The sequence below is a fragment of the Mauremys reevesii genome, linkage group 13 (assembly GCF_016161935.1).
Source record: "Mauremys reevesii isolate NIE-2019 linkage group 13, ASM1616193v1, whole genome shotgun sequence".
NCBI classification, from domain to species: Eukaryota; Metazoa; Chordata; order Testudines; family Geoemydidae; genus Mauremys; species Mauremys reevesii.
In genome coordinates this window covers 38710570-38736681 of record NC_052635.1, presented here as the reverse complement: position 1 = coordinate 38736681, position 26112 = coordinate 38710570, and the positions used below count along the sequence as shown (strand labels likewise).

Sequence of the window (26112 nt, the reverse complement as noted above, 5' to 3'; positions counted from 1 at the left end):
AACATTATGGGAAGAGGCCCACAGAAAGGATGTGACCAACTTCTGCTAGTTCCATCCAGGAAGAAGAGGTCACTACCTGCCAAATCACCTTTCAGTGAGTTGGAAGGTGGTGAGGATCAGGGGGGCGAAGGAACTCAGGAGTCGTTTGTTTGTTTGTTTTAAAAAAAGAGAAAATTTCCTTCTAAGAGTGATTAACAGAGGGGAATCCCTCTGCTTCAATTACTGACACAATTTTTAATCACAGTAGTCATCTGGGACCTCTGTTGTTGCAAATTGCATTGTGTCTCAGATTATCTTGGAGAGAGACTGCTAACAACAACATTCTGATTGCAGCCCACTGGTCAATTAAAATACCACGTTCAATTTCAAAAGCAAAAACAAGTTTGAATATGAACACATGTAACTAGATGGTGCAGACAGCTCCAAGCTAACAAACTGGAATTCAAAATTAAACTTGCATAATGCCACAATTACAATTATTAACCTGACTATACCCCGTGTAAAATTTCAGAAGGTACATTTTATGACCAAAAAGTCACCCTTACCCCACCCCATCATTTAGTTCATGCAGAGTCCCAGATTTAAGTGTACTCTGATCTACTAGCACAGTTAAAAAAAAAAATTATGAGCCGCTTATTAGATGAACTACAGAAAAGAACTTTCAGTTTACAACTGATATATGCACATAAAGCTATACACTGGATATCTAAAGGTTTTGTTACAAGAAAGCTATGTCCAAGGATGTCCCTTACTTTAGAGTAAAAACAGCCAAACCAATTTGTTTTCTTAAGTGGACAGAACAACACTAAGGCTCTATGCCATCACATTCTTACACACAAATACAACACACAGAGTCTCTTGCCATTAGCAACTGTGTGCCTTTTAAAAATGGTAGAAGGAGCTAGACACTGAATCTTCTTATATGAAGTGCTAAATTTAAAATGATTGAGATGCAGTGAAGTTGAAAACATTTTTTAAAATGTTGGTCAAAATGAAAACGAACTGTAACAGCACTTGTGTTTCAATATTACACAATGTGTAACAGACTTAAGAAGCATGGTAATTAAGATCAGTACTTCCTCCATTGTTGCTCAGCTATCTTCTCTGCTGCTTGAATCTCTACAGTGGGTGAGGACTAACTGGGTAGTTGAATACCTATCCATTTATGGAAAAAATTCTGCAGGCCTGTGGTTCATATCAGTTTGCTTAGTTGAGTGCAGCTATAAGCTCATTTAAAAAGTAATTATTTCCCAAGGTACAATGTTGAATCTGTTTTGAATGCCAAACAGATAGATTGCTGTTCTGAATTTAATTCACTGCTTCATAACAGCAGGATTCTAGAGAAGGTTTGATGGTGCAAGTGTTATACTTGTTCTTTCAGATCAATACATGAAAATTATACTGATAGGAATTATGTAGCAAACTTTGCATATGCCAGATTGTAACCCCTCCCCAACCCCCACTCCTTGCCGCATATCAGCATCTGGTGAAATTTTCAAATTTTAACTGCAACCGCAAGTGAACCCCATATCTTCATGTGCATCTTTTACAGATTGCACACTCCAGGCAGTTACAAAGCCAGAAGGAAGAAGGTCTTTGTCAAAGAAGCAACTCAAACACACACACACACAATTTTCAAAGTAGTTAAGACCAAATGCCAATCCACTCATTATGCAAATAGCTGCTGATGGTCATTTGCACTCAATTGCCATAATCAGACACACTGTATGTACATTTATGTACTCAGCTTTTTTTTAAAATCTGGGCTACAAGCCTGGAATTGTAGTTAAGATGTGCTGATAGGGATGGGAATGCTTAAAAATGTTCTGGTATTTAAGTAGTGCTCTGAAATACACATAAAACAGCCTCTAGAGGTTGGAGATTTGCCACACTGTTGGAGAATGGAAAGCTTGATTTTCAACCATTTAGGTGCATTTTAAGGGAGCTATCATGCGAGCTTAAGTAAAGCAGACTATACCAATAATATGACTGGATTCTCTTATCTGATAAGAGAGTTATCCGCTTATAAGTTTACATTCCTATGAGACACTTCAAATCATATTGTACTTTTAATGGAAGACAAGTGATAGCATTGGGAAGATACAACAGCCCCAATTTTAGCTTCAGATAGTAATTTTCTGATAAACTACAATAACTTGTCCAAGATCTTTATGCAGTTAGATTTTGGCACTGATCTTTTAAAAAATGAAATGCAGTGCCACTCTAGTGCAAATGGCCACGTTAAACCTAGTCAGCAGAAACTCAGGAGGATGGAGGAGAGATCGTAAATACAGTCCTATTAGTTTTATTGGCTGGAAGTTATCATCCAAATCGTTATACTCCAATATTTTCTTATTAGGTTTTGGAGAATCCAAAGTGCTGTTTTATGCCTTACGTATGATTTAAATTACAAAACTGGAAATACCTTGCTTCAGAAAGCAAAAAAGAACGCTATTTTTACTTCTTAAATCTTAGGACACTAATATATGATTTTTTTTGCACATTTAACAAATTGAATATATGCTATTTGACATAGCTACTGACAAGTATCAGTGCTGAGAAGCAAAATTATACTAAAGTAAAATATATATGCAACCCTCCCCATAACCTCTAATTTATTTTGTGTGGTAGCAATCAGAACAGCCGCCACCTCACTACAAGTTTTGCAATAATTACTTATGTATTCATGAAATCAAAATTTGGTGAAGGTTAAAAGTGCTAACCCTAGTAACATGCTGCAAGAAGCAGAAGTATTTTTGATGGACCTAAAATTTTGTTACACCTCTTGATCCATGAACAAACATGGCTCAGAATATCAATTCAAATCCTGCTTTTTAAACTGCTGTGTGTTTGACAATTAGACAGCATGCCCAAGAAGTGGTTTTGAGAATTAAACTACTTTAATTGCATATTTTGGAAAATATGGGGGGAGGGGGTGAGTTAATGTAGGCAAGATCATGAAAACCAGAATGCAAGATTCAAACAGCATAGCACCGATTGACCTTTTCTTTTCCAAACTTCATATTTCAGGCCCTGATCCTGTAAACTGGATCTGTGTAGATGGAAAGTTCCAGACATGAGGGTCTGATTCTAAGGCCAGAAGGGATTACTAATCATCTAGCTTGCCCTTCTACATAACATAGGCCACCTAGCTTCCCCCAAGTAATTCTCATTGAACTACAGCATATCTTTTAGAAAAACATCCACTCTTGATTTACAAATGGCCAATAACTGTGAATCTACCATAACCCTTTGTGAATTGTTCCAGTGATTAATCACCTGACTGCACGCAGACCTTACTTAGTGCAGTTCACACTGCTTAGGCCTTATTTAAAGTATTAAGGAAGGATGGAAACGGGTTTGCCACCTTTGGTGCTTGGGTCACATATTGCAACTAAACCAACACTTGGCAAGACGGTGACTAGCAGCAGTAAATTCTACACAGGCTTCTCCCAACAGGCTAAAACACAGGTAACTTGCTATGCAACTTCGGGAAATCTGCTTTTCAGCAAGGGTTGGGGATGTTTTAAATCCTTTCCCTCAACCCACCCCAACATGGTACCAGAGCACAACATACTACTTCCATGGCTGCTACTACAGTTCTACATATAGCAGTACCTGGCGCACTTACCCAAAAATTGTTGGAAACCCACTATCTATTCATCACTTGCCCCCTGCTCCCTCAATCTTGTCTTGCACATCCCCTTCAATATGCAGACCCTCTGACATGGTCTTTTTGTATTACCCTTTGGACACCTGAGCCAGGGTGGCTGTGCTACTTTTTGTGTGGAGACCCCTCCAGGTTTTGTGCTTTAAGGAAACTACCATGAACAAAAGGGGTGCACAGCTCTTTTTGAAAGATGCTGGAGTGCAAATGGGCCATTGTTAAATAGTAATAAAAAAAGCTTACAGCTGAAAGATCACTATAGCTTTTCTAAGGAAATGAACTAACATTTGTAATCCCAGAATCCTGTTTCCTTAACCTCAAACGGTACTTGTCACAGGAAAGAAATACTTTAGAGTTCTTCAGATTTATCAGGCATAGTTTAAAAATACATTGTTAATTTGGGGTAGGCATTTTAGGATTGAGTTTATCACCATCATGATGTGAATTTCAGTGTGAAAGCAAATCCAGCTCAGAAGCATTTAAGTGCCCCAATTAAACCCATAAAGCTGACTGAGGAGGAGCAAATGGACTTCCCGCTCCACACTTGAAGGATCTGTACACCAGTTTAGAGAGGCCAAGATTTCAGAGGGCATCCAAACCATCATTTCTACGGAGATTACACAGATGCCCTTGCAGCTCCTGAAAAGCTGAACTACATAAGTGCCTGAGCCCATATACCCCAGATGCCTGAGGCAAGTCCATACTCCTCATGATAGGATGGGCCTTCAGGTCTAACACAACGGCCAGCATCATCTGCAATCTTATATCTGGAACAAAGGCACTGGCTTCCACAGAGTCCAAGACTGTTCCTATAAACTTTCTTTTATATAAGTGACAGGATTGACTTCTCCATGTTGATGAGCAACCCTAGTGCATCGAAGGTGGATTGGATGATTGACATATAGGGCAGCGTCTGAGCCTCAGATTGGCCTCTCATTAGCCAGTCATCCAAGTGGGAAACACTAAAATTCCTGACTTCCTCAGGAATGCTGCCAGCACTACCATACACTACTTTTTGTGTGGAGACCCCTCCAGGTTTTGTGCACTCACACATGCATGCACACCCCCCCCACCCCTGAGGTGGAATATACATATAATCACTTGAAAAAACTTGGAATTTAACTACCCAATTTGCAGCCATTACAATTAGGACATGCAATTCTGAGTCAAAGCATATAAAACTCAGATATAAAAAAAACTGCATGACAAACCCATGCACATAGTTTTAAAGTTATTTAAAATAAATAGTCACTAAAAACTGACTTAGTAGAACTGATTCAATAAGTATTTCCATATATTTTTATAAGCACTGAAGACTATACTATCATGTATAAATAGGGTTAATATTTTATTGCTAAGTCATAGCTACATATTCCTCATTCCAGGAATGAAACTGCCATTGAAATCTAAGAGACTGGTACAATTATGCCCCTCTTAAAGGGTAAAAGCTTCAAAAAAAAGGAGCAATGATTGGTGTGAAATCCACAAAACTGAAAGAGAGATTAAGTCAAATTCTCCACTACTGTTGTGACACTGGGTTTATGGAATATTATCTGACTGTTCCAATACATCTGCAAACGTTAGCAAGTCAGAGAGATGTAATTGAAAGTTGAACATTTATCTTGAAGGGCCAAATTTTTCTCTGGGTTGCAGTGGTATAATTAGTTACAAAACCCTCCAATTTCAGTGGGAAATATATTCAGCTGCGTAAACTTACAGCATACCAGTCTGCTTTGTCTTTTTATGATTGTTATAATTCAGTTACCAAACTTCTAAGGATTTATGCAAGTTAAAAATTCGGCTATCACTTCCCAATAAACAGACAAGTGAATAAATCAGTTACCCTTTCCCCCTTACAAAGTAAAGTCTTATTTTTTAAAAGTTTTTTTTAGTGCCAAAGCGCGCACACTGCATTTTCAGAGTACAAAACAGGTGCATTCTGAAAGTAATTATCTGCATTGTTTACATGGATTTGTTTTTGCTTTTATCAAAATATAAAAGCTTTAAAAATTATGCCACCAGCAATAAGTAGGGGTTTATGAAACAGTTTGTTTTTCATGGAGATAAAATAAATATGAAATCATGCTCTCCTGCTTGTCTCTCCACTTTCCCAGTATATATTAAGTTCACACAGTGTTCTGAAAATAATCACTGATTTGATGAGACCAGCTTCAACTATAAAACAAGCCATTTTGAATGACTTACCGGAAACATTAATAGATGTTCCTGCATCAATAATTCCACTGTTAGGCCTTACACAGTATCTGCGTGGTGCTGTAGTTTTCACTTTGAAGCACACATTTCTGTCTGTAGGATTACCAAGTTTCAGGTTTGTGGTGACAACATCGGTGAAAGGACCTGCAGAACACAGCAAAGATTTTAAATTATATTAAAAATACTCTCTAAACTTTGAGTTTAAACAGACTTTAAATTTGTATCTACAAATCATATAGTTCAGAGGTTCTTAAACTGGGGATCAGGACCCCTCAGGGGGTCGCAAGGTTATTATATGGGAGGTCACGAGCTGCCAGCCTCCACCCCAAACCCCACTTTGCCTCCAGCATTTATAATCGTGTTAAATATACAAAAGAAGTGTTTTTTAATTTATGACGGGGGTCGCACTCAGAGGATTGCTGTGTGAAAGGAGTCACCAGTACAAAAGTTTGAGAACCACTGATATAGTTAGATATTCAGCTTCCATTAGCAGCATCTACAATTAACTGTGCATGCAGAACTGAGGATGGGTTGAGGCCTCTGAAAATCTGACCCATGTTATTCTTGAACGCATATCAATAGTTGTGCTTTACCTTTAATGACTAATAAGCTACAAGGAAGCATAATTGGTACATCATGCAAACTTAGCAGCTGAATTTCGCTATCTTACACTGTTGTAATTGTGAAGTAAATACTAAAAAGTCACTGTTATTTTGGATTTCACAGATATAACTCAGAGCAGAGAGTTTGACCTACTTTATTCTAGGCTGTATGGAGGAGAAAGTTTGTTTTAGAAGGAAAGTCAACCATTAAGAAATCTTAAGACTGTCTAATTGACAAAAAAGCGAATACTGCACATATTAAAAGGAAAGGCAGACTTATAAGAGAGTGGTTAGTACAAGATTCAACCAGGGTGTCCCAGTGAAAGCATGTTATTCAAAGGACACACTTCAGCCTCTATCCCAAGGCAGGCTAGCTAGTTAGGGTCAAAAGTACCACCATATTTAGGTGAGAGTTTTGTTTAGGAGAACAGGAGCTAGGCTAGGGGCAACATAATAATAAAAGCCTGAGTCAACTCTGCAGGGAAGACAAACTCTTAAGTGCCTAGATGGGAGCTACTGAAAACTGAGCTCTACTAAAAATCTGGCCTGGTTTATCGAAAGATTCAGACAAATAACAAAAAACATTCATGGTTACTGGCATTATTTCCAGAAAAATTAGATTATACTTCTATAGATTCTTACCCAGCAAGTCTAAGTATACTCACGGAAAGTCCCCTCCCCCCAACCCCGCCATGAAATTTATTTCTAAAACTAGGAAGCTTTTTTCTGTTCTTTAAACACCATGAAAAAAATGGAGAATCTGTCTGTACATAATCTGACATGGGGTTGTCATGCAAGCTATCTAAAAGGAAGAATGTAACAAGCTGAATTTGGTGGTGAAAAGTTTGGAATGTTCTGCTGGGGTCTTTTGAATTTTTTCAGCCAGTTAGAAAAGAGTTGATTTGTATTAATGCAAACAGGCAACTGGTATGTGCATGCAGTATCTAGCGATGTTTAAAAAAAACCCAGTACCACCTAGTTTGTACCTCAGGTCACAAGCGTATATTACCAAGGACAGGCGGTATCTGACTTTCATATATACTCCAACATATTTTCCCACTAGTTATTTTAAAACAGTTTCTGTGGCTTTCCACCCAGAAGCTATGCATGCAACCCTTCACATTTGAAGATCACTGCATTATCTCAATTTGCCACGCTCCATTTCCTACTGAAACACCAGTGTGATATCTATCTTATCTAAAAGTATCATTCTACACTGTAGCATTTTACAATTCATAAGATGATCATTTCAATAAGAAAAAGTGGTTGAGAATTAAGTCCAAGAGAGTATTATGTCAACTATTTAACATTTAATAAAGACTTGCTACCTTACAAATGTAGCACACAAATTCATGATAGCGAGCTATGGGCTAATATCAGTTTGCCGAATAGTACAGTACACGTGCTATTCCATCGCCAATTACCATGGCAAATACATTACCACGTTGTCATTTCACTCGGATGGCTTCTATTTGTGTGCCTTTATGAAATTATTTGTATCCTAGTCAAAGCCCGTTACACTGGGGGAAAAAAAGTAAACAATCCTCAGGTATAGGGTATGCCTACACTTTGAGCTAGGGATGTGATAGCCATCAAACTAGTGTGCTAAAAATAGTGTTGCTGTGACAGCACCAAGTGGTGGGAGGGGCTAGCTGCTCCAAGGATGTATCTATTGTCTCAAGGCAGTTAACTCCTTCTGGTACTCATGTTGTTTCAGCGGCATTATTATTAGTGCATTGGCTTGATCAAGGGTATCTCCTCAAGCTGGGAATCACACCCCCAGCTAAAAGTGTACATATACCCCATACTAACATCTTTAATCAATTCTGTTCTCTAGCCCTGATTCAGCAAGTACTTAAGCACCTGTCTAACTGCAACAATGGGACTACTCAGGTACTTGCAGTCAGTGAAACTTCTCAGTTGTATGTCTACACTGCAACTGGGAGGTGAGACTTCCAACTCAGGCAACACAGGAGCTAGTTCTACTTGAGCTATAAACAGAAGTGTGACCACAGCAGCATGACTTATCCTCCCGTAAGAGTGGACAGCCTCAACTTAATGGGAAAAAACCCAAAACAAAACACAAATCACACTTCTATCGGAATATTTAAAAACCTGTTATAAACAGTAACACCTACGATTAATTTAACTGGAAGACTAGATAAAGCCTATTTTCTCAGTTTGTTTACTATGCATTTCACAGATCTTGGAGTCAGTTACTCTTTCCCTTGCATACCACTTTCCCTCTTTTAGTTTGTGTGCATCTTCTCACAGAAATAAGGCAGATATTTTTTTTTTTGTAAAAGAAAAATGGTTGATTGTAAAACCAAAGATTGGCAGGAGGGCTCAGTGACAGGTATAGCACTTGTTACTTTATTTTTTTCTTTGATTAGATTTCAAGTTTATTATGTCCTTTAAGAATAAGCTTTAAAATGAAATAAGCTGAAATGTCAAGTGAGATAGCATGGTCTAGAAGAACAAGTACATGGCTGGGAGTCAGGAAGTCCCGAGTTCCAATCAAAGCTCTTCCACTGTCTTGCTGTCTATCCTTAGGCTATGTCTACACTACCACGGTAAGTTGACTACGCTACGCAACTCCAGCTATGTGAATAACGTAGCTTGAGTCGACATACCTTAGGTCGAGTTATCGCAAGGTCTACACCATGGGAGATTTTTCTCCTGTTGACCCCCCATTTGCTTACCTTACTCTTCTCATCGGGTTAGAGTACAGGGGTCGACTGGAGAGTGATCTACAGTTGATCTGGCGGGTCTTTACTAGACCTGCTAAATCGAGCGCCGATGGATCGATCTCAAAGCGTCGATCCCCGCTATAGTGTTGACCTGCCCTTAGATAGTTCACTTAAGGACTTGGCCTTGTGATTAAAATCAATGGGAGTTGACACCAATTTAAACAGGAGCAGGTTTGTGCCCTTAAAATTTCTCCACCTGTAAAAGTTAGTATAATACTTAATCACAGGGAATCTTGTGAAGATGAGTGTTTTAAAAGCACTACATTCCACATTTTAATTATCATGTGGCTCTGTAGACATTTGTAATTAAGCAAGCATCAGCAACTGTTTAAATCAAAGTAGTTGAGGAATGAGAAGCTGAGAGTATCTGTATTATATATTTATTTCAGAAGTACTTGGTTGAAAGCAGCCCTCTTATTCTGAATTTGAAGATTAATTAACTTTTTTAAAAATAGGCAGATCTGTATGCCTGCATCACCCACTTCTGACCTATTCACCTCTGGTTTATTCTTTTCACATCTTTGCTACCTTGCTTTCTCCTCCCAATTCCTGCTATGGCTAGGCAGTTATTTTACTACCTTTGAAAAGTATGTACTACCACTGGAAATAGATACTTCACAAAGATCTGGCCCAGCAGCCCCAAAGCCAGCCATTAACTTACTCCATGGGGAGTGCAGTCATGCAAAAAACCAAAAACAAAAAAAACTAACAAAAGCAGAATGAGAACTAGACTGTGGAGCTTCTACACTGGAGAAGTGATGATGGGCAAATGCATGTACTGAAGCAGGTACCTATGTATTTCTACTACGGTACACTTCTCAAAGAAGCTACTGAGGCTGCCTGAGCCCTAGTGGAACAGGCCTCCAATTAGCTAGTATTCACAGCACAGTCTAATGTAGCCAGTTATCCACAAAGAAAGTTTGAGGTGAAATGTGTTGCCCTTTCATCCCTTCTGTGTAAACTACAAATAATCTACAAGATAGCTCTTGGGGGCAATGGCTTTTTTGTTCTGTTTGTACAGCACCTAGCACAATGAGGTCCTAGTCTATGACTACTGTGCCTGGGCACTATGTTAAGGTAAACAAATAATACCACCACCACCAATGGCTTAGTCGGACCTAGATCAAATGACAGTGTTTTATGCACTTCCGGAGTATGTAGCTTAGCTTACGCTTTTCTAGTGAGACTTGGGGAAGAAGAGAAAGTGGTGAATTACTTGATTGAGATGGAAGTCGGAAGGTATTCTGAGACTTAATCGCAACTTGTTATCCAAAGTTATACTGTATTCTACACAGACAGGGTAAGGCAGTCTTGACATAAGGTTATGAGTCTCCCACTCTTTAGGCAAATATTATTGCTACCAACCACATTGTTTTGATGGATTGGTGAAAAAGAGAGCAGCATGATGATAGGGGCTCAAAGGGTGGTCCGATCAACCCCTTTAATATGCTTAGAGGCATGGAGCTGTAGGTCGTCTTATTAGGGGATAAACCCTGATAAGGACCTTTAGGAACCTAGCTACTATTGGATGAGAGAACACAGTGCCTTTGAACTGGAGAAGGATTAGCTTGAAATGACTTGTGAGCAGATTCTAAGGAATTTATGACCAGTCCTGATCTCTTTAATGATAAGCAGTATGCCTAGGAATCTGAGTCTATAAAGAACGCAGTAGTTGCTGAATGGCCCAGATGATAAACCTTTACCAGGACTATCTAACTTTGCCAAATGGAAGAGTCCTTTCTACACTTACAAGGATATTCTAGAGTTCTGGTGAGCAGCTTCTCTCTCCACTGACAACTATCAGCAACCTGTAAGGAGTAGGGAAGTTGGCTCTGGCGCTCCCTTTGTGACATTAGGTTCCATTGAAGTAGCTGAATTGGGGGCCAAACTGAAAGATTCATTGTGCCAGGACTTTCGTTTTCCCCAAGTCTTGCTGAGTTTTCTAATTATTCTTGAGATTTAAAAAAACTGGAGGCTAAGCACATATCAGACTTGGAGACCAGGGAATCTGGAATGCATCTGACAGAGGCCCTTGGCCTTGACCTCCTCTGGAGCAGAACTTGGAACATTTCCTGTTTGCAACAATGAACAACAGATCTATGGAGGACTGACCCTGACAAATCCTTGACGGCATTCTTTACTGCCCATTCATGACTGCTTGTAAATTGCCTGAGGTGATCAGCCCGAACATTCTGTAGTCCTGTTAAGTGAAGACTACTTAGATTTACATTGTAACCGATACACCAGTTTCCCAGATGCACAGCTTCCTGGCAAAGAGGGGTGGATCTTGTTCCTCCCTGTGTAGTTACGTAAAACATTGCTGTGGTATCATCTATCAAGATCTGAACAGATGACCCTCTGAGAGCTGGAAGAAATGTTATGCAAGCATGACTACTGCTCTCAATTCCAGAGTGTTTATGTACACTTGGGCTTGTACATAACCTTGAGTCTGTAAGTGGTTCAGATGAAACCCCAGCATCCTGGACTGGAGGCATTTGTTATTGTTAGGATGTAATGGTGGAGAGAAGAGAACTCCCTCACAAACTTTTTCAAGACTCTTCTACCAATCTAAAATTATAGGACTTCCTGTGGGACCTGCACTTTCTTCTCTCGGTGATGTCTGATTGACTTCAATCACTCTTGCAGGCAGTGAAAATGAAGTCTGGTATGCTGAATTACATGAGAGCAGAAAGCTATAGGGCCTAGAAGCCCAGGGCTAGTTCTCATGGAGGTTTGATGCTGTTGATGCAGTTGATTGACTAATTCTATATTGCTGAATCTTTCCTGAAGCTGGTAAGCCCTTGCTGGTTGAATCTAAAATTGCACCTATGAATTGCCTGGCACAGATAGGGCTTTGTAGTGGGGATGCTACTCCAGTGGTAGCCTCACCTGAGCTAACTCTGTAGTAAAAACATACCTATAAGTCCCAACACATACTGCTGGCCAAATGGATTCTAAGTTGAGTGCACAGAGCACATGTGCACCGTCAGTGGAATACATATGAACAAGTACCCAGATTTTAAATGGGAGCTCTTTGGAAAACTCAGTCTGGTGAAAATCTGTCCTCCTCCCTTCCCCATTCCCATCCCCAGCTGAAGTAATCTTGAGGAAAGAGCTATTGGAAAAGCAAAAAAGGCACTGACAGGCACTACCCATGTCAAAATACAGACGAGGGAATAAGGGAAAAAAATGTTTAAAAATTGCATAATTTTTAAATTAAAAAAAAAAGAGTCAACAAAAAGAGAAGTGTATAAAAACCCAACATAATTATGAGATCCAGATGCCAAACTTGTAACGCTGTTCATAGTTTATAAATTATTCAGTTTGGATGGATTAATCATTGTCCTTCCTTCTCTTGTCTGTTTCGGCACAATCTATTTTTGCCAAGAATATGCCTCACACACAATTGGGGGGGGGGGGGGAAGAAACATCACTAAGATTTTGAAAGAATATTTTCAATATATGAATGGGCAAGCTCCTTCTATATCCTTAGTATCATTAACTGTTTGACTTCACAGTTGTAAAAACTGTAGAGTGAGGTCACACTCAAGCTTGCCAACAAAGACAGATGAGCACGTCCTTCAACATTGAAATATTTTTCATGAGATTTTCATTTGCTTGTTCCAATCTGACTTCTTTAGAGTTTATTACATTCAAACATTTTGTATTAAGTAGTTTTAGAAGTTTTAAGCAACAAACAGAAAATAATTTGAGCAAATATTTTTTTCTTGTGTCCTAAACTTAAAAACACGCTTTGTCTCTGAACAGTGAAGTAAACAAAAGGATTGACGGCACATTTGGCCGGATTTTACTTCTAGACATTGTTTTTAAACGTAAGCATTCTTTTAGAGTTGGGTTCCAAATGAATTACATCATATTATTGATGCATGGAATAAACATTTACTAAGTTATGCTTTATAGTAGAAGACAGGAGACGTGTGTGTTAGAACAGTAATGGGAGCAGAATAGAACTTTTCTATTTTTCCAATTAAAAAAAAAACTCCCTAGAAAAAAAATCTTCTTGAACAGAAAAAACCTCCCACACAACTCCCCAATACCCTACTTGAAAAGAAAATGGTATTTACAGAAAACATAATATTTTTCATCCAAAAGTATTAAAAAAACCCTTTACAGCAAGATGAAGTAGGATGAATCTTCTAAGACAGAGGTTCTCAACCTCTCTCTTTCTGAGCCCCCAGTACCACAGGCTACAAAAACTCCATAGCCCACCTGTGTCACAACAATGTTTTTTTTGCATATAAAAGCCAGGACCAGCATAGGGGGTAATAAGCAGGGCAACTGCCGGGGCCCCTTCCCACTGGGGGCCCTGCGAAACTAATTTGCTCAGGGTTTGGCTTTAGCCCCAGGTAGTGAGGCTTGGAGCCCTGGGCTTCAGCCCCAGGCCGTGGGGCTTAGGCTTTCTGCCCTAGGCCCCAGCAAGTCTAATGCCAGCCCAGTATGGCAGACCCCCTGAAATCTGCTCACGGCCCCCCAGTGGGCCCTGGACCCCTGGTTGAGAACCACTGTTCTAAGAGATTTACATACCGTACAATGTTCATAGGGCACAGATAGTGAAGATCATATTGAAGGTGTTTATGGACCTGTTTTTCTCAGAGATGCTCAGATCTCAACTTTTACTGGAGTTCCGGATGCTTAGGACATAAAAATCAAGCCCTATTTGTTTAGTCTGTGTGGAGCGGTGATGTTGGGATGGAGCTCAGCCACATAAGGTATAATGTTGATAGTATATTCAATTAAAAAAAAAGTTTCTAGAAGCTTCAGTCCAAAGGAGAATTTGCTATGACAAATAATTTTACAAGCAGATAGTCAGGAAAAAAAGTATGTTTAGACAACTGATTCTGCATTTTCATTTGTTATCTAATCTGTCTTTAGTGTTATGTCAACTCGTTACCTGCTCCATCTTGCAGCTATTCTCTACCTCACCAACATAACTTCTAAGATTTATTAGAGAAGTGCCAATCCTGGGCTATGGACATGTGACTTTCAGTACTGACCCAATGCAGTAGTTGCTAAAACATGTTCAGTAGCTCTGAAATAAGTTTGTGTTCTCAGTCCTATTCCAAATACCTGCATCTCAAAACACACCACACAACCTTGTTGTTAAGTCTCAGTGATCAAAGACTGAATGGCTATGGAGAATTAAGCACATCCTTATGTATGGAAGTAGTCCTTCCAACAGCAAAGAGAAGCACAAAGGCTGGAGGAGCCTGCAATGGCACTGTTCATGCTACTGTCTGTACACTGAAGTCAGCACAAGACTAAGAGCACCAAAAAATTATATTTCAGGAGTTGTTTTCTAAAAAGCCTTAGTGGTATTAGTGTTATTCCCGGGAGAATTCTGCACACAATATTTGAAAATTCTGTATATTTTGTCAAAACACCACAATATAATCATACCAGTAAAATATCTGTCAGCAAGTATGTCTGTAACAATACAGATCACCAAAAATACCAAACCAATCTGGCATTTTTTTTATATATAAATAGATTCCTTACTACGCATAATACAGAACTTTGAATCATTCATTTAAATTACAATACAGAACTATATTTCCTGCACCTGTCAGAAGCAGTGCAAAGGCCTGGGGGAGTCAGGAGTAACGGAGGAGCTGATGGAGAGGGAGGAAGCCTAGGAGTGAACCTGGAGGGTGCTGGGTGTGAGGGTTTTTTTTGGGGGGGGGAGGGGGGAAGGATTGTTAGGGAGTTGGGAAGCCTCCCTCATACAGACCCTGGCTGACCTCAAGCCTCCCCCATTCAGTCAGACACATCTGCCCCTGTCCCTGCACCCGCCCCCCACCCTCATGGGTCTCTGCAGCCCTCCTCCCACATCCCTTGTCACCCCACTAGTTCCTGAGCCCATGCTCCAGTGTCCCATCCCCGCTACTAGCCATTCTAAACTCCAGTCTGTGCCCCACTCTGTCCTAACCTGGCTTCGTGGGCAGGGTACTGTGATGAACTTCTACTCCTGAGGGAATTCTGCAGCACCAGGGATAGAATTTCCACCCCCACCCCATCCCAAAAGACATTCTGAAACAGAAGTACTGCAGTTCTGCCTTTTGGTGCCATAATGGCCTCTCGTGGGCAAAAGGCAAAACTGCAGCACTTCTTGGGCAAAATGTATTTTATGTGGGAAAATACAAAATTATGCGGGACAGATAAATTCTGCGTGTCCACAGATGCACAGAATTCCTCCAAGAGTAAATTTCATGGTTTGGTGGGCATATTTTCTTCTTCTATTTCCTCTGAAGTAATTTTTTTCTGGCCACGCAAGCCCCATCTACCCAGAGATGTCTATTTCAGAACACTGAATGTATTAAATATTGGGGGGGGGAGGGAGGAAGAGTAGCAGCTACTATGAACAGTAAATGGACAAAGGTTACAGCAACATGGTAATTTAAAGAAATGTGCATTATCATTCTGCTATAACCCTTGTCTATTTATACCATGAAGACCCTATCAAATGTGTAACAAACAGCAACATCATCATTAACATGACAGCTTTAGAATAAATGGAGAATAATTTTCTTCTCATTATCTAGTTCTAATATATTCATTTTCTATATACAAGTCAAATTGTATGTGTTCATATACATTATACATGTAATTTATATCTACAAGGTCATTACTGAATTGGAAGAGATTCAAAGATGCAATTTACGTATAATTTTAAGTACCGGAATAAAAATAACAGTGGATGGAAAATTAAAGGTTTCAGGATACACACAGACTGGCTGCACATTGAGCAGATTATAAAATAACTTCTGCTCTTAATATATTCAGGACCTAAAAATGGAGATCAATCCTGTGCTCTGCAAGCAGTGGAAGCTATGGCTCTGTTGTTGAACTCTTAGAGAGCTGGATTATTAGTGATGTTTTCAGGCTGTGATAGAAAAAAACAAAAATAAAAAACCAACAGCATGCAGGAGTAACCAGAGAGCCTAATAAAGGCAGAGAAAAACCTAAAATTATTTTTCAGAGAAATCATAGCATAAAATTCAAGATAGTGAGGTGGAAAGCATTCTACAGTCCTTATACGAAAGCAACTCTCAGAGGTAATTTGAATTTCTGCATGAGTCAGGAGTGCAGGATTACGTCTGCAGTGATCGGAATCTAGTTTAGTTTGTAATTGGTACTGTAAGTGCAGGTACCTATAGCCTCACTATGGTTATAAAATTAAAGCTTTTCTCCCAATATAATTAAAGTTAATCAATCGTTTGCATACAAGCTCTCTTACTTTATTATTGCTTCTTATGCCCCAAACTGGGAATAGATGGGAGGTAAAAGAGAGAAAATAAGGCATGCTCAACTTTAGCAGAACAAACATTTGGAAAAATGGTATAAAGTCACATGGTATAAATAAGAAGCAAAAAGACATTTTATAAAGCCTTCATTTTCCTGAATTGTGTAGCCAGTTAATATGACTCTGGGATAATCATGCTTTCAGTGAGCTCAAGCGACTCGTGCTAGGTCTTAAAACTATTTGCAGAAGACAAGATTTCCCTCCATTGTAGGTCCCACACACTCAGAATCTTACAAACTGCATTGTAAATAACTGTTGGATCACCAGGCATACAAGCATATCTCACCTCTCCTTCCCTAATTCCCTAACCCCTACTGTGGAAACTGAACAAGAAAACAAGATTAAATTGTTCAGAAACACAGCATCTTTAATCCACAGCACCATGCAAGAGGGACTTTGTTTACAGCTCAAAGAAGAACTATGGCATTTAGCATTTCATAGAGTAGTTACTATAATATGAGATAAAGTACTGCAGGAAGCAGCAGAGCCAGTTTTTGAAATATTAGAGAAGTGTTTGGAGAAAAATATTTTGACAATCGATGACAGAAGAAATTTACTCAGCTTTGTATGGTGGAACATGATTTTTTGTTAGCATAAAACCTCAGTCACTTCTTTCCTATCCAGTCTTAAACCCATTTTTAATTAAATATGGAAGTAGTCATGCTCTGTCACACAGGGAGAACATTTTGAGTGGCAGTAAACGCAAGACAGCTGCTGCAGATTTATTACATAAACCCCTTTCTATAAAAGGCTGCCTAACAGGCCAAGTTTTCAAACTCAACAATTAGTCCAATCACATTAAAAAAGAAAAAAAAATCCTGTGTCCCTTATGCACACAAGAAATTTCCACCTTGGCATGTAAAGCAGTGGCCTATAATAGATTTGTATATTGAACAAATGTTCAGGGGAAAAAACAAAGCTGTAGAGACTTATTTTAAGCCTTGCCCTTAAATTGGATAATTGTGCTTATGTACTGATGCACATATGCAGAAGCACAGGCTTTCTTCTGTCACTGGCACTCAGTGGAGAGAGATGAAGGAAAGAAAGGTCTCAAAGAAGTGGTACTAGCAATGAGAATTGTCTACAGTGCTGGAGTTCATTCTTCACTAAAAAAAGAAAGGCCTAATACAGAGGTCCTTAATCTAGCAAAAATGTCCATTTATGTCAATGGGAGTTGTGCTTAATTAGAGACAATAGAATTTGGCTTACAGTAAGGGTTAGGGGAGTTTCTCTATGAAGCATCCTGTTTCTCTATAAATAACAGATGAAATTAGTCCTGGCCAACAGTTATGACACAACAAAACTGCTTAAAACCTAATCCAATAAAGCTTTCAAAAACAACCAACTGCTTTAACAAAAAAGGCTATGTTATTGTACTAACTGGGCAGGTTCTTTCAATACTTGTGTTTTCTCCTTGCAGTGAGCTAAAAAGACTGATATGGTAATGAGATATTAGAAAACGAGTGGACATAATTAGCAAGGGTCATTTGATTCCTGCATTGTCTCCAGCGTGGCGAAAATGACATTTAGAGGAAATACTACCAGCCCCCCAAACAACCCCCCCCCCATGCACAAATACTGAGATGAATCTGCATACTACCTAGTTTTGTGCAAAATTAAATTGACACTTAAAATGCTCATTAGACTTGACTGAAGAAATGCCTATATCTTTTTGAAATGGTTATTAAGAGATGTACTTTCCATTGCAGTCTTCCATGAGATTACAGGCTCCTCAAAACGAAGAGAAACTCAGCAGACCAATATTACATCTTCAGTAATTCAAAGCAAGTGTTTACACTAAAATGATAATTTGGAGCAAAATTCTGCCTGTAGAATTTGGCTTTATATTCTTCTGAAAACAATCAATTTATATGAATCAAGAGTTCACATGACCACCATTGATACGTCTTTAATTCATACGGCTGCAAAGTGAGACAGAAATGCACTGATTTACAGAGGAAAATAAACCACTACTTTGCAACTAGAAGGCCTAAAATTACTATTTAAAAAAAACAAACAGATTATGACGAAGTCAACATAATCCCCAGAACTATGATATTTTGTGCACAAATATTTAGAATGCCTCTAGTTATGATCCCCTTTGACTAATGGTTCAGAGTATGAAGTCTAACATTTTACCAGTGTTTAGATGTGATAGGGCTAAATCTTGCAGTCCCTATGCAAACAAAATTCTTATTGAAGTTAGTGGGACTTCTGCCCTATGGAGGGCTGCATGATTTAATCCATAGTAACTGAGAAGGCAAATAAACCAAGTTAGACCAATCCATTTTAGGACTTTTACAAGCACTTCGGTTTAAATACTAGTGCTCTTTAGACAATTAGGTATAGCAAGTTTGCCTGATTCACAGTTTAACCAGTGTAACTACTTTGGTTAGGAAAGTGATTTCCCAACCCTGACATAATTATACCAGTACAACTACTAGAGCAGATGCAGTAAAATTAGTATAAAGGTGCCATATACCACTAACTGTTTCCCCTTCCCATAAGGGAAGTATTTCAGCAGCCATTCCTAAGGAACCGTACAGTACAGCATGATTCTACGGTCCCTAACACAAGCCATAATAGCTTAGTTTTCAAGTATGCAATGAAAACAGACCTTGGTTAAGATTTTCCAAATAGTCTAGGGGATTTAGATATATCTTCAATGAAAATTAATAGAAGATGTGGCTACATCTCTTAGACTGCTTCGAAAAACAACTCATAATCCAATCTTAGATCATGGAATCATAAAAGATACAGCAAGAGACAATGGTAAAATTGTCTCAAAATAGTAAAACTGTGCTAACTAGTCTCTATATTGACACACACAATCTCACCTATGGGGTTGTTACCAACAGATCCATAACCAAAAGATGGAAAGTTGAAGGAATCCTGTTGGGGGATATAAAGATTGCCATGAACTGTAACTTACTTTATCTTCAGGGTTTTGTTTTTTTTTTTTAAAGTGATGCTAATTTTCCATAAAGTTACAACTGATTAAAAGTGATCGGGTAATTATAAAGATAATACTAATGATGCACTGAAAATCAGTATAATTCAAGGAGTTACACAGCATGTCTGCTCTACCGTAAAGAACATTTAGCACAGTTAGAATAAGTTATTGATTTTATTTGCATTGCAAAAAGAGCTACTGTAACAAACTACAAATATTTAAATATTGCTAGGAAAATGATTAATTTTGTTTCATATTTGGGTTGTGTGTTGAGATTTGTATAAATTTAGGAAGTTTAGCTGTTCTTTAGATACTGTATTAAGTTTTTATAATAATCAAACTTAAATGAACAGGAAGAAATTAATGTTTTGCTGAGAGTACAAAACCACTTACTTTGATTAACAATCAGTTACATAATTAAAGTGAAATGTTAACTGATAAGTTTTCCAACAGAGCAGTGGATAGCTACTCAGACAGTAGTCTTCAAATAGATGGGAGTAGAGAAATCCTAGTACAGGCTGCCATTATACATGAATTCGGAAAGGCTCATGGTTTCTAAGAGTTTAAAGAAAGCACTGTATGCATTTTCAGTTTTGTTCTTTATTCATATCTAAAAGGGCAATTTTAAGAAAATTTTTTAAATGATTTCTGCATACACAGATGTCATAGGTCTCACCCCCACTTGGAGCTGTTGGGTTTCAATGTGGGGACCTGCCTTGGTTTCCCTCTAAACTAAAATCCTAGTTTAGATCTAGTAAAAGCTGCCACCACTCAATCAGGTACGTGGATTGAGACACAGTCCTTCCCCAAAATCCTAGGGGATTCCAAGAGCCCCAAATCCATGGAGTTCTTACACCCAGGAGAAATAAACCATTCCCCCCTGCTTCCTCCCCGCTCCCTTTTCCTAGGAGAGACACCGGGATTTAACTACAGAGGGATACCTCCCCCTCCCCTTTCCCTGAGAATCCACCCAAAGAAAGATCAACCAAGTCCTTAATAGAAAAGAATTTATTAAAGAATAAAAAGAAAAGTCACTGTCTCTGTAACTAAATTGGAACAATACAGGGTCTAAACTTATCAATCTCTGGAGAGAATTCCCCCTCCCCCTTTCTCAGTAAGAGCAATATCAGCAAACAGGAATAAAGAATTTCCTTTAGCAAACACACAATTGCAAATATAGAAAGCAACTCAAAAGACTAATCCACCTTTCTAATTAATACTCACTATTAAATAGTAGAAACTACTCCAGGAGAACTTGGAGACATGACTGACCTTTCTTAGATCCAAAGAGAGCTCTGAGCAAACAAGGAACACAGACAATGGCTTCCCTCCACAGAGATTTGAAATTATCCTGTTCCTTGATTGGTCCTCTGGTCAGGTGTTTCTCAGGTTACTGAGCTTGTTAACCCTTTCCAGGGAAAAGAGACCTTAACCCTGATCTGTTTATTTATGACAACAGATCAGTGCCCATTTCAGTGACAACACAGAAAATCCCCATTTAGCCACAAAATAGATACAACATTTCGGAAATGTGCATTGTTCTTACCTAAGAACCCTTAACAATAGCATGCTCAGAACTTGGAGTATAGAAACCACATGTAGAGGAGACAGGATAGTTTCATCTACATGACCTATTCAGTCCTTAGCCTCTCTGCTGAGACTGATAGCGATGAAGTGAATTATGCTGATGAGCTGCGTGAAGTAGACAAAGATGACTACAAGCAACTGGACTGAGAAACCTAGATCACAAACTACAATAAGCATCAGACATCCACTTTCAGGTTCAAGAGATTTAGGGTAAATCTCCAACGACAGATGATAGCTTGCAAAAAACACTACCAAGCCTCAAGCCAATGACAAAGCAGCGTTCTTGATTAAACAGGAAAAGTAAAGGGTACACCTCATTCCAGGGTTATTTTTCTGATCTTTTCAGAAAATGAAGTTATAAAACATATATGCAGAAGCGGGTGCTTGCACATTGGGAACAGAAAACAGCATTTCCAATTGGAAGTAATTCTTATTAGTCTGTCTTCCACATTGCTAAACTCATGCATTTGGCAGTATTGCTATTTGCCAACTGGGGAGCACCACAGCACGCTGCTGATTCACAACTCAGGGCCTATCTGTGGCTAGCCTCTAAGAAAGCTGATGCAAGACATCTCATCTGCTCAACCCAGGCCATTTTATCTTAGCAACTTCTCAGACTCTACTGTATTTTATTATAGAACGCTTCCTTACATCCCCCCAACCTGAACACGAAGCAACAGCATTACAATTATATTTAAAATAAGCTAAGTCCTAAAATGGTTACTTCCTAATGAAATTGTACTTGCTGGCATTACCAGACCAATCACGTCTCTAAGACTAGTTTTCAATAAGGTGTCTATACAATTTTAATTTTGTCCCCTTGGGGATCCATACTGTACACTCAATGAGGCAGGAGTCATGTGGAGAAAACAGTATGAGTTTGCAACCTAAATAATGTTCTTTTAAACAGTTTACACATTTAATTTCCTAGTTTTTACAAGGAACTATATACACACCCACCCACACAATACAATTTTAACAATTCTCTCCATCGCACATCATTAGGGTTTGAACTCTGAACCTTCAGCAAGAACTTCTACCACTTGAGCTATAGGACTAACTACATTGGCCAGCAACAGCAGAAGGCAATTAACAAGGGGTTGTGGGTATGGCAGCCTGACTGGCTCTTTCTCTACATGGGGTTCAGGCTCCTACTTCAAGTGATGCTGGGGCTATGGGACGTCGAGGTAATGGTTTGCTGTAGCCATGTGCTTGGTTGGGAGCGGAGAATCTGGTCTTGCTCTCACTCTCCTTCTTCTCCCTCTCTAGATAAGTTTCCAGCTTAGTATGTGGTTCCAGCTTGGTAGTGGAGGGTGCTTGGCGTTAGAAAGTTCACATTCACTTATTTTGACAGCCTGCCATGGCAAGTGAGGGAAAAAGAATGGTGATTTTTTTCAAACACATTAGATTTTAGTAACACCTGAACAGCATGTCCTGGGACAAATAAAAGATCTAATGCCATAGCAGAATGTCAAAGGTCTGCTGCAAACAATGGAGGTGTAAGAGATTTTAAAAAATGGCATACAAAAAAATCTCTTATAATGGACAGCGTTAGGCAACCTGAAAATGAGGAGCTGGCAGCAACCTCTCTCTTGTCTATGCCAAGGAAGACTTTCTCTCAACACTATACTACAGCTCAGCATGCTCCCACCTCTGGATATATTCTTCAAGGTGGTAATCATCTTTCTAGTCTTCCTAAGTAACAGAACGGTATAATAATTTTAGAGCTGGAGACTTCACTACTGTTTTCAACTCTGAACTGGCTCCATGCAGCTGAAGAAGTGAGTTTTTTACCCATGAAAACTTATGCCCAAATAAATCTGTTAGTCTTTAAGGTGCCACCAGACTCCTCATTTCAGTGCTGGGATCCTTTATACCTCCATATCTAACACATGCATTATGAAACTTAGATCCCAATCCTTCACTGACATCACTAGTGTCTACAACGTTCTCCGAGATCTTCCAGGGAAGAGCACCATGGCAGCACACAATGATAGAAAGGAATGGAGTGTCTTCTGCTATTGAAATCTCTCAGCAATTCTTATCTACTAATATGATGCAAAATATCCCTTCTAAAATAAGGGTACCTAGCTGAAAAACATAGTCTGACATATTCATAGGTATAAAAAAAGTCACATAAGCACTATCCAGAACAGAATAAACTTCCTGATTACTTCAAATATGACTTTTCTGAACAAATCTGTGGTATTTTCCCCAGGGAAACTGGCTAAAAATTACTAATAATTGAATCTTTGCATACCAAAGATACATTATAATAAATCTTGTTCTAGTGTAGATGTTTAAGACAAGTTTAAATCAAGTCATTTAATATCTGAAAATTGTCACTTGACATTTGCATGGTATGTTTCCCCTGTCAAAATGCTACAGTATATCAAAGCGTAGAAATCACTGTCCTTTACAAATTACTGTTCCTGTCATATGGCTGTAAAAAAAAATTCTAGTGAATAGTTGACAATTTCACTGATGCTGACAGTTTAGCCCTGATCTTGAGGCTGTGCGTTATTTGATCAACAACTGGTTCATCTCTCTATCTCAGCAGATCTTGGCAGTTGTTAAAATGGATTGTGTTTTGTGAAAGAGAAACAAAGTACAACCCTGCCCCCCAACAAATAATAATTATGTTTCATTCACAACTCAATGCTGATTAAAAGGTCAGTACTTTTGTCCATCACACATTCAGATGCTGATTTTTAAGTCTGATGGAAATAATTTTGGAATGGAAATTACTGGCTAAAACATGAATTTTTATTTTTACATTACTATATTATACTGCAATAGTTTGCTTCTAAATTTTGTTTAACTCATTACTGTTGCCTTGGCAACATGTAATTACCTTAATTTGCAACAAAATAAAAACATTCACTCCATACCATATTTATTGCTATATTTTTGTTTTTAAATAACTGTTTACCATATTATTTTTGAGATATTTATTAATGACCAAGATAACACAAATACATAGGGATGTTATTTTAGCCATGTTTAAAGTTAAACTGCAGCTTTCAATAAAGATGCAATTATTATTTTAACATAAATCGATCACTATTATAACTACACTGAAGTTTAGACGTATATTTGCTAAATATTAGCATTATACTTTTGTAAGGGGTGATATTTTTACTTCTACTAGAAGCAAATTTTATCAATGTAGATTGTGTTACAACTTGATGGACTGGACTGTTGTAACATAATAATTTAAGAGCAAATAAAGTTAATCTGTTCACAGGAAGATTCTTCTTTCAAATAAAATCCCAAACATTATTAGGAATGTGTTTGTCTTAGAAGTTTATAAAATAATGAAAAGAAAATCAAAAAATATTGCCAGATTCAAGGCCAGAAATCCCAGATTTTCTTTCATACACAAACTGAAACCATTCCACATGTTCCAGGGCCCTGTATCATCCAGCTACATGCAATTCTGACAGCATTCAGATGGCTGTAAAACTGCTCCAGGAAATAGGAGCCACAAAACCATCCACTTATGCCAGGTGGTGGCTTCTATCTCAGCTGAAAATATTTTTATTCTTTGACTATACCTCTAAAAATCACAGCAGCCAGAGAGCTAGTGATTAAAACCACGATCAGATTATTTAATCCGTAGGAGTATGTCAGGATACAGCTCACATAAAAGGACAGACAGACAGACACATATATATATAGTGATAGATAGAAGGGGTGTTTCTCATGCTGTACTAATGATAACACCGAGGCGACATGGAAGGTCAGATTATTTCCATGTAGTGCTTCTCTGGAGTGGGAGGGGGAAGATGAGAAATCTGAAGCTGGAATCTACACGATTGTATGTGTAACACACACAAATTACAAGACACCCCCCCCTCCTTCCCAGGAAACACCCCACAGAAAAATAAGAAGCATTTCACACCCCTGCCCCCGCTTTGTGGTCTCGCAGTTTCAGGGCTCCCGGCACGTCTGGTGCCCAGGGACTGGGGGAGGCCGGAGCACAGCACCGGGGGTCCAGACCTAGGGGCGGCCGGAAGCACCCAGCGCCCCCACGCAGACCCCAGGGGGCACCGGCCGCCTCCCAGGGAGTGGCGGGAGGGCCGCAGAGCAGTGGGGCTGCGGGGCAGGGCCTGCAAAGGACACTGGAGCCGCGGGAGCCGAGCGCCAGCCCCCGGAAAATGGCTGCCGCTGGAGCCCAGCCCCTGGCAGCGGCCAGCGAGCGCCGGGCCCGCGGCCCCCCCTCACCTTTGAATTTCAGCTCGTGCTGCGGTTCGAGGCTCAGGACCTGCTCCACTTTCGCCATGTTCCTCGGCGGTGGCACCGGGGGGAGGGGAGGCAGCTGCGACGCGCCCGGCGGGTTTAATAACCCCCGAGCCGCGGGTAACCGGCGGGCGGGAGAGGGGAGCAGCGGCGCCTCTAGGCGGGGTGGGGGCGTCAGGCGGCGGCTGCGCGGTGAGGAGGCTCCCGGCTCGCACACGCTCCCCTCGCAGGGACCCGGGGCGGCGCGGTGGGGGCGGGGACGGAGGCGGGGATAATGCAGCACGGAGAGGCCCAGAGAGAGGCTGCGGCTGACGTCTCCCTCCAGCCGGCCCGGCAAACAGCCTCCGCGCGCGGCGCAGAGCGGCTCGGCCCGGCGCAGGGGGCTGGGGCCAGGGCGCAGGGTTGGGAGGGGAGCGCGCAGAGCGGGGCTCGGGCTCAGTGCTCGCGGGGCAGGGAAAGGGAGCGCGCAAGGCAGGGCCCTCAGAGTGGGGGAGGGCAGCGCGCAAGGGAGAGGGAGCGCGCAAGGCAGGGCAAGGGCGCAGGGTGGGGGAGGGGAGCGCGCAGAGCGGGGCTTGGGCTCAGTGCTCGCGGGGCAGGGAAAGGTTGCGCGCAGAGCAGGGCCAACCAGGGCACGGGCGCAGCGCTCAGTGTGGGGGAGGGCAGCGCGCAAGGCAGGGGGAGCGCGCAGGGCAAGGGCGCAGGGTGGGGAGGGGAGCGCGCAGAGCGGGGCTCGGGCTCAGTGCTTGAGGGGCAGGGAGAGGGTGTGCGCAGAACAG

General features: G+C 40.2%; 1 protein-coding gene across 2 annotated transcripts in view; it reads right to left on the bottom strand.

Moving 5' to 3' along the window:
* Window positions 1-25605, bottom strand: part of VAPB (VAMP associated protein B and C) — a 40648-nt gene extending 15043 nt beyond the window's left edge. Inside the window, exons 1-2 of one of the 2 annotated variants that reach the window (XM_039498858.1) lie at window positions 25322-25605; window positions 5873-6025 (exon numbers count right to left, since the gene is read on the bottom strand). In XM_039498858.1, the coding sequence (XP_039354792.1) occupies window positions 5873-6025; window positions 25322-25379 (211 nt within the window). In that variant the 5' untranslated portion in view covers window positions 25380-25605. The remainder of the gene's footprint in view (window positions 1-5872; window positions 6026-25321) is intronic. The other variant, XM_039498857.1, reaches the window with a different exon arrangement.
* Window positions 25606-26112: the final 507 nt, after the last annotated feature.